Source organism: Tripterygium wilfordii, chromosome 5 (genome assembly GCF_013401445.1).
Source record: "Tripterygium wilfordii isolate XIE 37 chromosome 5, ASM1340144v1, whole genome shotgun sequence".
Classification (NCBI taxonomy): Eukaryota; Viridiplantae; Streptophyta; class Magnoliopsida; order Celastrales; family Celastraceae; genus Tripterygium; species Tripterygium wilfordii.
In genome coordinates this window covers 9499508-9516088 of record NC_052236.1, presented here as the reverse complement: position 1 = coordinate 9516088, position 16581 = coordinate 9499508, and the positions used below count along the sequence as shown (strand labels likewise).

General features: G+C 37.3%; 2 protein-coding genes across 3 annotated transcripts; one reads left to right on the top strand and one right to left on the bottom strand.

The window, feature by feature from the left end:
* The first annotated feature begins 4060 nt into the window (after nucleotides 1-4060).
* LOC119998791 (serine/threonine-protein kinase BSK6-like) lies at nucleotides 4061-7969 on the top strand. The gene is made up of 10 exons (XM_038846223.1): nucleotides 4061-4351; nucleotides 4430-4650; nucleotides 4747-4882; nucleotides 5202-5335; nucleotides 5433-5538; nucleotides 6016-6101; nucleotides 6246-6434; nucleotides 6556-6720; nucleotides 7140-7253; nucleotides 7466-7969. The coding sequence occupies exons 1-10, from the start codon at nucleotides 4270-4272 to the stop codon at nucleotides 7706-7708; spliced, it is 1476 nt and encodes a 491-aa protein (XP_038702151.1). The 5' UTR covers nucleotides 4061-4269; the 3' UTR covers nucleotides 7709-7969.
* Nucleotides 7970-8504: 535 nt separating this feature from the next.
* On the bottom strand, nucleotides 8505-12848 carry LOC119998793. 2 transcript variants are annotated; one of them, XM_038846225.1, is made up of 4 exons: nucleotides 12723-12848; nucleotides 12374-12590; nucleotides 11618-12207; nucleotides 8505-9076 (listed from the first exon to the last, which is right to left on the bottom strand). In XM_038846225.1, the coding sequence occupies exons 3-4, from the start codon at nucleotides 12073-12075 to the stop codon at nucleotides 8821-8823; spliced, it is 714 nt and encodes a 237-aa protein (XP_038702153.1). In that variant the 5' UTR covers nucleotides 12076-12207; nucleotides 12374-12590; nucleotides 12723-12848; the 3' UTR covers nucleotides 8505-8820. The 2 variants fall into 2 exon arrangements, with proteins under 2 accessions (XP_038702153.1, XP_038702152.1); XM_038846224.1 differs by having other exon boundaries at nucleotides 11618-12590; nucleotides 12759-12808.
* Nucleotides 12849-16581: the final 3733 nt, after the last annotated feature.

The following is a 16581-nucleotide window of genomic DNA, read 5'->3' as shown; positions in this document are numbered from 1 at the left end:
ACTATCTATCGCTAAGTGGTTAACTTATTCCTTTATCCTGATACTCTATCATCCTTTTTGCAGCATCGGTATATCTTGCATGCTCTACTGGAAAGATGTATTTATTTTAAGAATTGAATAACATCTGATGGACTGATTTTTCATATAAATGTGAATGTGAACATTCAACTGATTCAAGTGTCCTATTAAGTGTGAATATGGACCTGAAGACTTTGAGCCAAATCTTGAAGAATGATTACTCAATGTCATCAACCCCACACAGATACGATAGGGTCATTCATTGGAGATTTTACTCATTTAATGAAACAAGGCACATGCCTATATATCGGGACAATGTAACTTTTGATCATCGAAAGAGTTGCTAAATTTCAACTCAGTCGCCGAATGTTCACACGTTCCAATTTGGGAATTCAAAGTTGAAAATTATTCTAATATGCACACACAAATACAGATTTCTCACTGTTCATGCAGATTTCTTATATTGATTTTTGTATGCCACATCAGTAATTTGATCATCCGAATAATCGAAAATATGTTCGAGTGTACATATTATAACAATTCTCAATTTTGATTTTTCACGTGGGAACATTTGAACGCTCCGTGATCGAGTTTAACCTGATCGACTCTTTTACTCACCAAAAGTTGCATTAGTATCTCTATATTCTTCACTTTTCTCGTTTATCGTCAAAGGGCATCACATCTAACTACTGCTGCTTGCCCTATCGCCCATGTGAGCTTTGTCTTCAAATTGTGTCTCTCACGACTCTTTTGACATAAAAGAGGCCCCATAACCTAATCATCCTGTGAAGCTTAATCGCAAGAGAAATGCCCCCACCAATGGCTAGGACCAGAAAGGCAAAAGCAATGCTGGCCGGCGCAATTTCAGCTAAAAAAAGTTGATCAATAAAGACAAGTGATTTGAGACAGACAACAACATTATGTTTGTCTGCATAACACGACCAATTTAAAGCAACCCTTAACATGCCCTTTTTCCCCTGTATGGGGAGGCCCCCTCTGATCCCCAAATGGACAACACATATAATGGCGACAACTGTGTCTGGAAAAGACTCTGCTTGATATTAATCAATATGTCACAAGGCATGCTTATATTGGAGATATTAAACATGGCTTCAGTTCTACTACATAAGTCTGAATACTGAGAATCATCATATGATCTTCTCTCAGTTTCATGATGTGGGCTTGTGGGGTTGTCTGTGAGAGGAATTTTCTGGTCAAACCACAACATTTAATAGATTATATCTCTGTCTTGGTCCTTGCAGCTGTAGTGTAGTGTAGTGTGTCTCCAAAAATGTGCATTATCAGGGTAGAGTACTATAGGACCTCAAATATAAAACGATGAACATTATATACACATATCCCAAAAATAATTAGGTACACCGAAATCTTACTGCTCCACAATTAAAAACATAACATTCAGTAGTACACTCATTTTTCAGTTTTTTCAAAAAAAAATACTATCTGCACCCCTCTTCATCCTACACTATTAGGGTTTCTTCTTCTTCCGACATGTACTGAATCAAATCTGTGACTTTGCCTGAATGCCCTCACAGACGAGTCTACCACCACCACAACAACTAGTAGTAGTAGATTCAGGTTTAGGGTGGGTATGTACCTTTGACTAACAATGTGTTGTCCGTGGATGTTAATCCCTTCTTTGAGCCCACCGGCTTTTGTTGTTTGGAAGGGATGAACATGCTTTGCTTGAAGGACCGGTCTTGAGGCACGCCTTTGCTTGAAGGAATCGTAGTAATTAACCTTGTTGAGCATCGGACGAATCACAACATTTTTTGTACCATTCTATCTCAGCTCGATAACTTTTCACAGTTCAGACTTGATGCGAGACCCATTTGTCTCGCCATCTTCAGGCAATCCTTTGATGAACTTGCAACTGATTCATGTAGAGTGATTCGTCATTTGACTTGCTCATAAGGATATGCATCTGCGCAATTTCTTGGATTCAAACCTTAAGAATTGGTGAGGAAGAACATTTATTGGATTCAAACCCTAGGAATTGGTGAGGAATAACATGGAAGGATTTGGGGCTCATATGGTAGGGACAGTGGAGTGTTTAAAGATTGAGCATTTTGACTATATTTTGGAGTGCACTTAATAAACCGTGGGGTGCGTATTCATGCCTCTTGATGAATTAAGATCGGCTCATGTGCCCCGAGTTATTGATTCACTTGTGCTCAGTTCATGAATTACTGTTTCAGTCTGCTTTATTGAACTTGAGCGGTTGAGCCAGGAACACAAAATAGGTCATTATTAAATTTATTCTCAATTTTGTTGGTTTATCTTTATTAAGCATTCTTTATTCTCTCCATATAAACAAAATTAAGCATGAATCTAAATTAATCAAATAAAAAAGAAAGGTAAAAGCAAAGAAGTTGTCAACGACTTGAATTTATTTTTTCTTGATGTGGGGCATCACCAGGGGTCTCCTTCGAGCCTTTAATATGTTATTTCCTGGTTAACAATATGCTATACTCAAGTGGGGAAAATAATGAGAATTAATTGAATAAAAACATAACATGTTTTCAGTAATAATAATTATAAAAAATATTGATCAAGACTAGCGTTGAACACTGTTTCCTTAGAATTTTTTTGTCTGGTCCCAATTTTATTTCTAAAAATTGAACAAAAAATATCCCAGGATAAAATGATTTTCCTCACACAAAAAATGAAACAACATTTCTTATGTCTATGATAGAACCAAAATAATTGTACACTCTCTTGTATGTAAAAATTCATTTGACTCAAATGAATGAATGATTAATCTATCTCGGATCTCTACGTGAAATATTTGAATGGACTCTCTATTCATAGAGTTTGTCATGACTAACTGACTCTTCACAAGAGGTACCATGTAAATGATATATTTTTCTAATGAATGATTATATATATATTTATATTTTTTGGAATGAAAAATTGCATACACATTAACAGTCACGTCTTTTCAAATGAAAATATGAAACGATACGCCTCTTTTGAAGAGATGATACTTTATCAATTGTACATTTTTAAAAAGAGAAAGGAAAAATTTTCAAAATGAAAAATTATTTTTTATTCATATTTTTGTCCAAGATAATATTCTTCAAAGTTGGCTGTATAGACAAGTCATTGTCTAATTAGGATCTCTTTGAGAAAGCCAGGTGCCTTTCCATGGTTTCTTTGGTACGATACAAAAAGAGGGAGGGCCATCTAGTTTTGTCAATCTCCAAATTAAATACGCAAACAATTTTTGCTTAAGACAGTTGGATAAAGGAATCGTAATAAGGTAAACTATGAAAATGACTTGAGCATTGAAGAACAGGAGAGTGTTAACAACTTGATATTAGTGTAATGGTTATATCTTCGAACTCAGGGAAAGTAATTCCTTGAGGTTTTTTAGGTTCTGTAGATAGATGACACTGGCCTACTTAGCTACTTCTTGGGAGGGATTAAGAACTCTATTCTGGGCTTCAGTTTTACTTGCGTACAGGGTTTTAGCTAAGGACTAAATTGGTGGTCCGTCATGTGCACGGGGTGGCCATCTAGAATTTAAAACTAGGTCAGGAGAGTGTTAACAACTTGACATTAGCGTAATGGTTATATCTTCGAACTCAGGGAAAGTAATTCCTTGAGGTTTTTTGGGTTCTGTAGACAGATGGCACTGACCTATTTAGCTACTTCTTGGGAGAGATTAAAAACTCTATTCTGAGCTTCAGCTCAGTCTTATTTACGCACGGGGCTTTAGCTCAAGATCAAATTGGTGGTTCGTCGTGTGCACGGGGTAACCATCCAGAACTTAAAACTGGGTCAAAGGTCATCAGGTGATCGTTGGGTTGAGGCCTTCTCCATCAAAAAAATAACACAGGAGAGTGTTCAACTAAATAATCAGCTTTTAATGCAACTTAGCCTAATTAATGAATAATTGACGTACCTTGAGTTGGTTCATACGTCATCGTTTTCTTTGACTTTGACCGTAATAACACGCCCGTCATCTCCATTTCGTCGCTGCCTACGCATATAAGAATACGAGACTTATCCACCAATAAAGAATAAGAACCAAATACCCTAAATTGCCCCCACCTTCACACCAATTTTACAGTAAAACAGAATATTGTGCAGCTTTTAACTGTATAAACCTTGGATCCACAAGCTCAAATTTCTTCCTCTGTCAATCGGAATTTCGTATTCAGAGAGCGGCAATGCTCACCGTTTGATCGCCTGCATCTCAAGTTCTTAGCCGTTTGATCGCCTGATTCGATGGGAGCTCGTTGTTCCAAATTCTCTTGCTGCTGTTTTCAGTCTCGGCTCAAACCCTCCGTCTTGGAATCCTCCGATCTCGGTAGTGACTTCTTTCTCTCACTGGCATTTTCGTTAATTTGATTAAATTCCAGCTAAGGTTTTCGTGGTGTGTGTACAGAAAACGGGAGCAAAAATGAACGGAGCAAATGGCCGGGTTTCAGTGAGTTCAGCTTGGAGCAACTGAAAGCTGCCACGTCAGGGTTCTCGCCGGATAACATAGTGTCGGAGCACGGTGAAAAGGCTCCGAACGTTGTTTACAAAGGGAAGCTCGACAATGACCGTTGGATCGCCGTTAAACGATTTAACAAGCTGGCCTGGCCTGATTCTCGACAGTTCCTGGTTTGTTAATCTTACTCCGGATTTTCTTTTTCATTGTCTGATATTTGAGGATTTTTACTCTTCGTATCGATGTGATCATTTTGAGATGTGATTTAGGAAGAAGCGAGATCCGTGGGGAACCTGAGGAGTGAGCGATTAGCGAACTTGGTTGGATGTTGTTGTGAAGGCGACGAGAGATTGCTCGTGGCAGAGTTTATGCCGCATGAGACCCTTGCAAAGCATTTGTTTCACTGTAAGTGAATATATTGGCTGTTTTGTAAATTGACATAAATTTCTGATAATCAGCTAAAGATCTACTACAGTTTTTCTATTGTTTAGTTTGAATGTGCTACTTGTTTATAATGTATCGAGTTTGGATTCACGAATCTGGATGGACTTTGATATGTACCCAATACCTTTTATGGCCTACAAAATGAAAGCCTAAACGTTGTTTTGACAATATGTTACCTTTTATGGCCACTTAAAGAAATGCGATTTCATTTGTTTTACAGTAACTTGATTTCTCGTTTTGGATTCTTTATCATACGGTTGTTTGATGACAACTAATATAGGGGAAAACGAGCCCATGAAATGGGCAATGAGGTTGAGGGTGGCGTTGTATTTGGCTCAAGCTCTGGAATACTATAGTAGCAAAGGGAGGGCAATATATCATGATCTCAATGCTTACAGGGTCTTGTTTGATAAGGTGAACTGGTTTTACAGATGAAACAGTATTTCCGTATTTGTCGATTCTTTGTACTGAGTGAGTGTGTGGTTCCTGCTATTGGGTTAATGAATCACAGGATGGTAATCCACGGCTATCTTGCTTTGGACTAATGAAGAATAGCCGAGATGGAAAGAGTTACAGCACAAACCTAGCTTTCACACCACCAGAGTACCTGAGAACTGGTCAGTTGTTTATGATAATATCTTGATTGAATTATTGGTAATGTCTAACAGCCTCACTCAGATATTGGTATCTATGAATGTATACAAATCCGCTGCCTTTTTTTTATTGACATTTTGGGAGGATGCATGTTAAGAAAAAACTTGTTATCTCCCTCCATAGGGAATGGCAGTTTGCATCAATCAAATCATCTTCATTAACTTCTGTATTTAATATGTAGGGGCTGCATGCTCTTAGATTTCAAGAAGTGAAGGCCATTATATTCCTGTAGATTTATTTGTCAAGGACACTAATCCATTGTTGGTGATTGATGCCTACTTAAATGCGAAATAAGCTAATAAAATGTAGGGGAACCCCCCCGAGGATAGCAACATATAGCACATCATATCTTTCTTCATCTGGTTAACTGTTTTGCTACTAAGCCTCTTAATTCCATTTTAAGCCCTAGCTAATGCAATTATATACATTTATCATGGCAGGTAGAGTGACTCCAGAAAGTGTGGTGTACAGCTTCGGAACCATGTTGCTAGATCTTCTTAGTGGCAAACATATCCCACCAAGTCATGTAGGTTTTGTCTCTTCGTGTTTATACCACTTTTAACGGATATATAATGTCGATAAATATCTATATTGTACTAGCATTGCAGATTACTCTTGCCCCTTCTGCTGTGTAAATTAATTACTTTAACTGGCGAAATGATGTGTCTAGGCACTCGATCTGATACGTGGCAAGAACTTCTTGATGTTGATGGATTCTGCTCTGGAGGACCAATGTCCAAATGATGATGGAACTGAATTAGTGAGGTTAGCTACTCGATGTTTGCAGTATGAAGCTCGTGAGAGGCCAAATGTTAAGTCCATTATCAGTGCTCTCACATCTCTTCAAAAAGAAACAGAGGTACTTACCAACAGTTTATTGAACAATTCTTCTTCTTTTTCATCTCTCTTTATATTTCTGTAGTTCTTTTGTAATTTTATTCATACACATTGGCCATTGCTGTTTGATGTTGTTTAAGCAGGTTCCATCATATGCTTTGATGGGTATCCCTCCTGAGACTGTATCTTCTACTCCACCAATGTTGCTAACACCGTTTGGTGAGGCTTGCTTGAGAACGGACCTCACTGCCATTCATGAAATATTGGAAAAAGTTGGATACAAGGATGATGAAGGGATTGCCAATGAGGTTAGTTACTGTGCTTTCCATAAGCAAAGCTTCCTATGATTACAATGCGAAAGATGTAACCCTATAATGCCCAAATCAGCTATGTGCAAAGTGACTTCTGTATGATCCTACTAGTGGGAGGCTCCCCTCTTCCTAAACTGACCTATCATACCTGCATTCAATGAAAAAAGAAAGTGGGCAAAGGAATTAGCACAACACAAAGCCGGATTCTTTCTAGGCATACAAATTATTCATCTTCAATTTCTTAGTTTTTTGCTTCTCATGCTTGCACATTTCCTCACTAGTCATGATAAACACTTTGCCCAAAGCAGTATTCACATGTTCACAATTAAAAAGAGGGAGAGAGTAAGAGAACAAAGCTGTTGCATTAAAAAATTTCCTCAAATGCAAGTCCCTCTAAGGGTTTTACTGTTTTTCAGCTATCTTTTCAAATGTGGACAAGTCAAATGCAGGAGACCTTGAATTCTAAGAAGCACGGAGACTCTGCTTTTCGAGCCAAGGACTTTGCTACTGCCATAGACTGTTATACACTAGTAAGTTTCTATCTGGAAAGCATAATTGATTCTGAACTAGCAATTTGGTCGCAATAACATGTATTCTTGAAAATCCTTTCAGGAGCGCTAATATAGCAATTTCGTCATTGATGTGTTCTGGATTTCACTTCAACTTAGTTAAAAGTTAGTCAGGGGTAATTATAATGGATGGTGACTTGTTCCAGGTGTTTAATTTCTCATTTCTGTTGCAGTTCATCGACGGTGGAACCATGGTATCACCGACAGTGTATGCTAGGCGCTGCTTGTCTTACTTGATGAATGACATGCAACAAGAAGCTCTTGGGGATGCTATGCAAGCTCAAGTGATCTCTCCAGAGTGGCCCACTGCCCTATATCTTCAAGCAGCTTGCCTATTCAGCCTGGGGATGGAGACAGATGCAAAAGAAACACTCAAAGACGGCACGAACTTGGAAGCCAAAAAGAACAAGAATTAAGAGTTGTATAGGTTTTCTCTTTTGTTTGCATTTTCAACTTCGCTCCCCCTTTTCTATACTCTATAGTTTTGTTCAGGCTCCTGTATCTAATTCCATGATCTATTGTCCGTCAGTCTTTTCAAACATTACAGAATTCTTTGATTATTGTAAGTGGTATTTGTTGTTATATATTTGTGCACGTCTTCTTTGAATGTTGCAAGAGGGGATCAGAGACATTTGTCTTCAGTTTTACTTATACAAGGGGACGCAAGATTCGTTGGATGTGATGTATATTTGTGTACTACTGGCCACTTATAGCCACATTCCAGATCACTTAGACCATTTTTACTGAAGTTGGCTGCAATCAAAATAACCCAACTTGATTGACATGTGGCGTGTAGAACCGAGCTTACATTAGCTGAGAAGTCTTCTTAGCTATCGACCAAGGTAGGGCTGAGAATCCCAACCGAGGATAAAACATCCGAAGAGTGAACAATGGACACAGAAACCGGAGAGAGAGTATATCGGCAAGACCAAAATGCCCCCTCGGTATAATATCAAGCATCGACCCTCGTAGTCCGTGAAGACCGAATATCAAGGAAATCAAGAATTCAAAAGGAGACCAACTTAGGAAGTAAATCAGGATAGAATTTACCTTGTAGAGCGATATCAACATTGCAATTTACTTGTTACTATAGAGAGAGAGCAATAACATCCGACGTCAATCTTACCGCCTAATATGACACTAAAACCAAATACAATTTCGTATGTCAGCACCACTTTATTTGACAAAATTGCAACTAAGCACATTGAGCAGTCCTCCTCTGAATTCGTCATATCCAATACAGTTTCTCAAAAACAAAATGATTGACATTCAAGCAGTGTTTCACCAAATATCGGAATTATATATCCCGGAACACAAAACCTGGACAACTCTCATCAGAGAGATCTATATATAGATACAATAAATTCTCCACACGTATGATGGAGAAGTCCAGAGCTATACTGGCATAAATACAGATTAAATCCCAAGGCTCTCTCCATATCCTGTTGCTCATCATCATAACAACAAAATTGTGCAGGTTCATCTATAGAATTTTCCGTTCTATTCTTGAGTATATCGTGTTTGCGTACTAAGACGATGGCACATTGAAGTGGAAGAGCCATGATATGACAAATGCAAATACCATACATGCAAGCAGAAAGTTCAAGAAACGGTGGCCATGCCAAAAACTTCGAGATTCTGTATGCGGCACTGATGCTGAGACGGCTGTGGCTGTGGCTGTGGCTGTGGCAGTGGCATTGTTGGACTCGTTCAACTGCTCTATTGATGCATTGTCACTTCCTAACGTGACGTTTCGTGCGATAGAATGGCAAATTTCGCAGGTCCTAGCAAAGAAGTAAAGGATATTAATTCGAAGGCAAAAGTGATAGAGTAGCAAGATCTAGTCTCCAGAGAGAAGCATTGCATTATAATTCTCAAGATACAATGGCACACAACATCCACCAATGGAAAGACAAGAAGTGAATGGGGAAAAAAATAAGTGCGAAACCTAAAAGCTTAAGCTGGCAGATTAGATCAGCCAACAAAACAATCAGAACTAAAATACAGATTCATCCAAAATAAGTCAAAAAGAAAAAGTAAAATATGTGAATCAACACACATGAGAAGCAGTCACGCGGACGTCGGATCCATAACAAATTTGCGTTAGTAGCAGCTTATGTGAGAACCGTGTGTTTTAGCTCGAGGCAAACTTTGGTAGCTCGAGCCAAATCAGCCTACGATTGACTTTGTCATGTTGCGTCCTATTTTATTTCGAGTTTGTTTCCTTTTTTTTAGCTAGCACGAATTTTGGTATTTTTGTTGTTTTTTTTAATAGGTTTTCCTAAACCTAATGTGTGGGGATTTATGTCACAACTATTTAAAGGCCCTAGTTTGTATGGGATTTAGAATTCTGGTGCTTAATAAAATTGAGAGGCTTTCTCTTCCTTGGTTGTGAAAAACTTCCAAAACCCTAGTTTTATCGTTGTGGTGCTTCTGTATCAACGACTAGGCTAGATAGTGAGCGTGGACTCGTGGTGTTTCTGTATCGAATCCATTCGTCACTAGATCCTTGACTTTGTGTCGAATCATTCGGTGGTGAGTTCTGTATCCGGAGGATTTATTCGACAAAATCAAGTTACTTTTCTTGTCAACCTAGTTGTTCATAATTTCTCTTCTATCTTAGATACGAGATTGCGAATCCTCTTCGTAGTCCCGTATCAAGCAGCTTCATAATGGATGAAAATTCAAAAAAGCCATTTTGAGAAAGAGTAGCAGGCCTAATTTAGTCATGAGGGTTTGGTAATAGATATTTGGCTTTACAAGCACATACAATGTTACACATGAACTGCAAGAATTAACGGGCATTGCATCCGCTCTCAAGTTATACAATGAATCTAGACTATAGACTTATCTAGACTAATTGTAGTCGTGAGGGTTTGGTAATAGATAATTGGCTTACAAGCACATGCGTTGTTACACATGAACTGAGAATTAACGGGTATTTGCATCTGCTTTCAAGTTATACAATGAATCTTAGACTATAGACTCAAACTCGTTGCTCGAACAAGAATTTTTTCCTCTAAGTGCCCGTGCAGGCTTTTCTTACCTAGGCTACTACTACAAGAGAAAACGATCAATCATGCTACTTTATCTTTACAAGTTTTTTGCGATGCCGTTTCCTGAATAGAAAATGTAGAGTAGGAAGGAGCTCATGCATGGTGGGCCATTTTCCACTAGTGTATATGATAATATGATAGAACACATCCGTCACATCAGGTAAAGCATAATTTATTTTGAGCTTTCAAATTATACACTCAAATTTATTGCCTTCAAAGGTTCTTGAATCTAGACAACCTTGAACCTTTTGTTCAGCTCACAGATTGGAAACCTGTGGATGGCAAACAGATTCAATTGCTAAAGAGGTATAATATAAGTCAGTATCGGGACCTAAGAGGTGATAGGCATAAAAATGTCTACAATGCATCAAGTGATGGAATCAATCACGTTACATACCGGTCGGTGATTCTGATATAGACAGGCATGACAGATGGATTCACCAAAAAAAAACACTTAACAGACATAAATAAGTACAAAGAAAATTACAAGAAAGCTAAAAACGTGGGGGACTCACCTGTCAAAGCAGAAACTAATCAAGAAAACTGTACCTTAAATATCAATAAAATATCTTGGATAAAAAGAGAATCAGGTATCTTCATATAGTGCATTATTGAAAAAATATTTAGCGGGACACCAGACCGCAATAATCTTCTCCAAGTATGAATTATGAAATGCATACATCAATAAGGGGCCAAGTCACTACCCTCTAAAGGAAATGAAACCACAAAAGGAGAATTATTGAGATTCCTAAACTTTGAAAAAGAAAAGAGCAGCGAAGAATTGTCGGTGTACGCATACATTTCATCAGGGCTTCCTAATGCTTTATTCTTGAGTTTTACCATTTCCAACCTCTCTACGTATCTTTTCCAACTTCCTTTTCATTGATCAAAATTCTTACTTACATCCTCTAACCCTTCAATAAGATCACTCAAATCCAGAACAGCCCAACTAATAAATTTTTTATCCTCCTTAAAAGAGTAATTATACCGTCTTTCCTTCAAGTTCAAGCAAACCCAGAAGTGTCAACCAAATAAGCTTATTCCAAGTTTGGACACTTCAGTAAAAGGTAATCTAGGTACAGACAGTTTAATTAAACTAATCAGGCACATCTGTAAAGGTCTGAGCTCTCATAGTCCTACCAAAAAATAGGTATCTCTAATTCATCACATACTAACAAAATTTAACATAAAACAATTAAGCTATAATCATAACTAGTGGGGAAATATAAAGAAATCATGAAAAGGTTGGGCATTTAGTTTTTCACTCACTTGTTTCCTTTGATCTTGAACCAAGCCTCTGCACATCGTTTATGAGCAGCAGCCAAATCATCCTTACATGAACAACCCAGTTCAATGGGAACACCAGATTCATGACTGTTACTTTCCAAACCCAAATGGCAAATTCTACAGTCTCTCTCCACCTTAGCCAAATGCACCTTCATTTCAGGGGGCCCACCCTCAACCCCCACCTCCACCGAACAATCCGACACCGAGGAGGCCCTTCTAGATTCCGACATGCACCCACCAATCTCCGGATCAACACAAGCAAAGCTGTACTCATCGTAGGACCCACCAGTGGTCGAATAGAACTGCGAGTAGCAAGAACCCTCCTCTGCATCGGGAAAACAGTGACTTCCATTGGCGGTAACGCTGGCGTCACTTCCGGCGAGGGAACGGCGGTGGGTTCCTTGCTCTAAATCGATGCGGGACATTTCTAGAGCCGACATTTCAAATACCCAGAAAGAGAAAATTGAATTCAGAGCATCAAAGGACTCAAAGGTGACGTCTTTGCACAATTTGAGATGAAATGAGAAGATTTAAAGACGTGGGTGTTGGATTCGGTGACCCCTGCAACTCCTCTAAAACAAAACAATTCCTCAAAAAGAATTAAAAGCCCATCAAAAAACAGAAGAATTAAAGAGTAACTAGTGTTTACTGATGAGTGCAGAGACAGAGAAAGAGAGATAAACAAAGGTCTGCGAGACAAGGACTCATGATGTAGACTTGGACCGAGGAGGCACTCACTGCAAAGAAGAAACAGAAACGTGCAGTAGGTGCTGCACGCAGAACTGCAAAGAGATTTCACCGATAAAATACAAATAGTTATCGTATACAGTTTCGTGCTTTACTGGGATCTGTCCTCTGCAGATTCTGTACGTTCGATTTCATCAGCTTTGTGACGTGAAATTTCAGGAAATCGCACGGTGGATATTTGAAGGAGCATGCTCATACTGCCTGTAATCTACAAAGACAACACACATACGCAGTCATATAAAATTTACTTTTCTATTAATTATTGTGAGAATCATATGGTGAAGAAACATTCTGTATTCTGTATCGAATTACAAACCAACAAAAAATTAAAAAGACATACTATAAAAAGTGTATGAAGGAGGAGCAGATGTACTACGTTAGATAAACTTTGATTGAGATAAACTTTAGAGAGAGGGAGGAGACACGGAAGCGGCTATGGTTTTTTCCTTCAATTTTAAGAGTGAAATATCATTTTTATTAGGAGTAATTTTATTAGAGAAATTTATTGAAAGGTATCTGACTTAAAAACAATGCGCCATAGACATATTACGTCAATAACTCATTGACTTTTTGTTGGACAATAATGTCCTTATATTACATGACACATTTTTTATATCATCTCCTATCTCAAGCCTCTCTCATTTCTCTCTCTAAACTCACGCATCTCTCTACTTCACACATCTCTCTTCTCTCTCTACCCCACGCATTTTTCTCTCTCTTACTCTCCAAGATTCGACTCTCAATATCTACTTTATTTTGGAATCATGCATCTCTCTTCTTCTTCTTTTTTTAATTTTCGGTTAAAATTTTTTCTAGATCTGCACTTCTAGACGAATTTGAATATATTATAGAAGGTTTGGGCGAGTGATTGATGTGTGGCATATATTTTGGGAAGAAAAAATAATGAATTTTTTTCTTTTCGAAATCTTGGTTTTTATCTGATTTGAAGATGTACGAGTCATTTTTTGAGTTAAAAACAGTGAGGCTCTCACCTACAAATCAATATGTTATGGGTAAAAATCGGAGATACTAATAGGAAATTTCATACATATGTAGCTTGTCCACGTCAACAGAGGAGTTGTCAAGCAAGAAGAATTCCTTTTGATTAAAAACTTTGATAGTTTACTTCCATTATTGCTTAGTATTTACTTTCAATAAGTGTTGCATTATAACAAAGTTTCCTTTAGGTAGTTTCCTATTCATCTTGAATTTATAATTCTAGTAGGTTTGGTATTAGTGGTTGGCTATATAAGCCAAACAAATTGCATAGTATCATGATCAATAAAATTATACAAAAAACATGTACTTGTTCTCAAAATCGAGAGTTTTCTCTTAACTCAATCTTGTTCATAATTTTCCTAAGATCAAAGTTTTTTTTTCAGATCAAGCCTATGAAAGTACATGCGTCAACAGGCCCCACGCAGGAGTCACAAATCAAGCCCACGACACACCACCTGATCAAGCCTATGAAAGTACAGGTGTCAACAAGCCCCACGCAGGTGGCACAAATCAAGCCCACGCAGGGGCAGACTATCAAGCCCACGCAGGGGCAAAATCGAGAGTTTTCTCTTAACTCAATCTTGTTCATAATTTTCCTAAGATCAAAGTTTTCTTTTTTTGTTTTTTTTTTTGAATACAATATACGACACACCATCAGATCAAGCCAATGAAAGTACAGGTTACACAGGAGGCACAAATCAAGCCCACGCCTATGAAAGTACAGGTGTCAACAAGCCCACGCCTATGAAAGTACAGGTGTCAACAGGACCCACGCAGGAGGCACAAATCAAGCCCACGCAGGGGCAGACTAAGCCCACACACCTCCTTATAAATATTCAGAGGAGGTGAGACTAGAACTCATGACCTCAGTCAGGGACATGTAAAGTCATTGCCACCCAACCAATGACTCATTTGCTAAGATCAAAGTTTTCTTTATCTTTATTAAATAATAAAATGCAATAAAAGAGAAGAATAAAATAGAATAGAATAGAAAGATAAAGAGTAAAATTCCAATCTTACCATATACATACTTACAAGAGGAAAAGGTACAAAAAAGATAAAGATTGGACTTCAGAGACTAAAATGAAAATCAAGTTGCATGGTGTTTTTTTTTTTTGCCCCCCATAACTCCAAAACCTTGTAGATGAATGAAACAGTTTTGAATCTCTTTTATTCATCGACGATTGATAAGGGGAGGGATTGGAGGAGGACCACTGCATTTTGCACTGCAGATTCTCCAATTGGTACCCTAAATTTTTTTGAAAAATCATAAATAGGTAATATATATTTCCTACAACGAATCTAATTATATATATATATATATATATATATTTTTTTTTTCAAAACAAAAATCAAATTTATCATAATCAGACTTGACAATCTTAAACTGTCATAAATAAACTCAAAACATTGAATGTTTCTACCGCGTTGAATTTGATTTTTCCTTTGAACAAAAAAAGTATCGTTGGATTGGATTCATTATACTAAATAGTAAAAATTTATGATTTTTCTAAAACTTTTCGGATTTTTTTGGTTGGGAGACCAGTACTATGCACTCTCAGGTTTTTAATTTGGTGGGGTGGAGCTGGTACAAGCTGTTGATGTACCATCTTCTATTTTGGACACGTACTAATACAGTAGGCCTTTCCTTGATAGGCTCAAGTCGATCTCATATAACAATCCATGTGTATCTGGGGTCTGGTTCATAACCACATACAAGAAAGATCCATGAAATCTGGTGTTCACTTGTGTTTGTTTTGTTCACCAACTATACATACATACATATATATATATCATGTCTTTTTCAATGTGGCATCAGAAAAAAGAATTTGAGTTGCTAAGGTATATATGTTCAAAATAGACAGTCCTAACAATATTTGATCATGGATGGGGCAATGAGTAATGAAGAGCTCCTCTTATTGCAAATTTCGTCACCTTTCACAGACCACAATAATGGGGGCATGTGAGCTACTAAAGTGTGATGTAGAAAGTTCTCCGTATGTAAGCAGGGATGTCATAAAAATCGGTTACGGATGGGTTAACATGATGTGTTTACAAAATATTTACGTGTATCCAAACTTGGTTTAATCAAGATCGGACAAATTCGGTCATCGGGATTGGACGGATGTTATTTGCTGTATGAAAGTGGCATAGGCCTGTTAGTGTTGTTTTTTTTTTTTTTTCCCTGTATCAAATTACGATTGAGATATGCAGAAATATATCCATAAATTCACTTTACTAACGTCATTTTGGGCGAATGATGATCTTCCTAAGTGCAGGGTAGGGATGATGGTGGTGGTTGTAAGTGGTGGGGATTAGGGAATTGATGTTGACGCAATCTAAAACGCAGAATTAGGTTATACTAGCATTTAAGCCAAGGATATGAACTAGGAATTCACCATAAAGAAGATTACCTCAAAAGTATTTTTTTATTTAAGGATGATAGCATGACTCAGTAAAGTCAATGACCAATTTGAAACGTAAGAGATTGAGTTGTAACAAGACTTAATTGTTACAAATGTGTGTGAATTTATTGCGGACGATTATGTTTATATTTTGATCGGTCGTACGAATACAACCATATTTTTTTGTTCGAAATAAAAATCAAATTCAACATGAAAAGTGCATGTCAATTCTAGACTACTGAATATATAAATAAAAAAAAAATTACATATACCATTTATGTTGAATTTGTTTTTTATTTGAAACAAAAAATATATCGTTGATTTTTGTTTCAAACAAAAAATAAATTGTTAGATTCATAAAATCGATCAAAATATAAATTTTAAAAATTAAGAAGAAAATTTGAGCCCCATAATGAATTTACGGTGGGCTCTTATTGCTGTTGTTTGCACCGAAATCAAGCAATGTCAAGTAGTTGGAAGTACAATTTGCGGTGGAGAAGGTATTGCAAAACATGACAATTATTTTTTTTAAAAGGGTTAAACCCCTGAACCGTTAAATCTCAGCTTAAGAATTTACAAACGTCGGACAATACGAAACTACATTAGAAAAATACAAATAAACTGCACCGCCTTCAACTTCCACGTGTTGGCTCAACTTCTAAAGAAATTTTATATTGGATTGGGGGCACCATCATTTTCCTTGCATATGCTTTTTAGAGTTTTAAGCTTGATTTTGGTAAGTTGACATGGGTTAAGCGATGACAGGTGATAAATTTTTTTTTCTTAGGCAAAAAT

Excerpts from the sequence above, each read along its gene's own strand:
- LOC119998791 (XM_038846223.1), top strand. The coding sequence starts at position 4,270 with ATGGGAGCTCGTTGTTCCAAATTCTCTTGCTGCTGTTTTCAGTCTCGG. Across the intron at positions 4,352-4,429 it reads CTTGGAATCCTCCGATCTCG|AAAACGGGAGCAAAAATGAA; the intron begins GTAGTGACTTCT and ends GTGTGTGTACAG. Across the intron at positions 6,721-7,139 it reads ATGAAGGGATTGCCAATGAG|CTATCTTTTCAAATGTGGAC; the intron begins GTTAGTTACTGT and ends ACTGTTTTTCAG.
- LOC119998793 (XM_038846225.1), bottom strand. The coding sequence starts at position 12,075 with ATGTCGGCTCTAGAAATGTCCCGCATCGATTTAGAGCAAGGAACCCAC. Across the intron at positions 9,077-11,617 it reads TTCAAGATCAAAGGAAACAA|GACCTGCGAAATTTGCCATT; the intron begins GTGAGTGAAAAA and ends CTTCTTTGCTAG.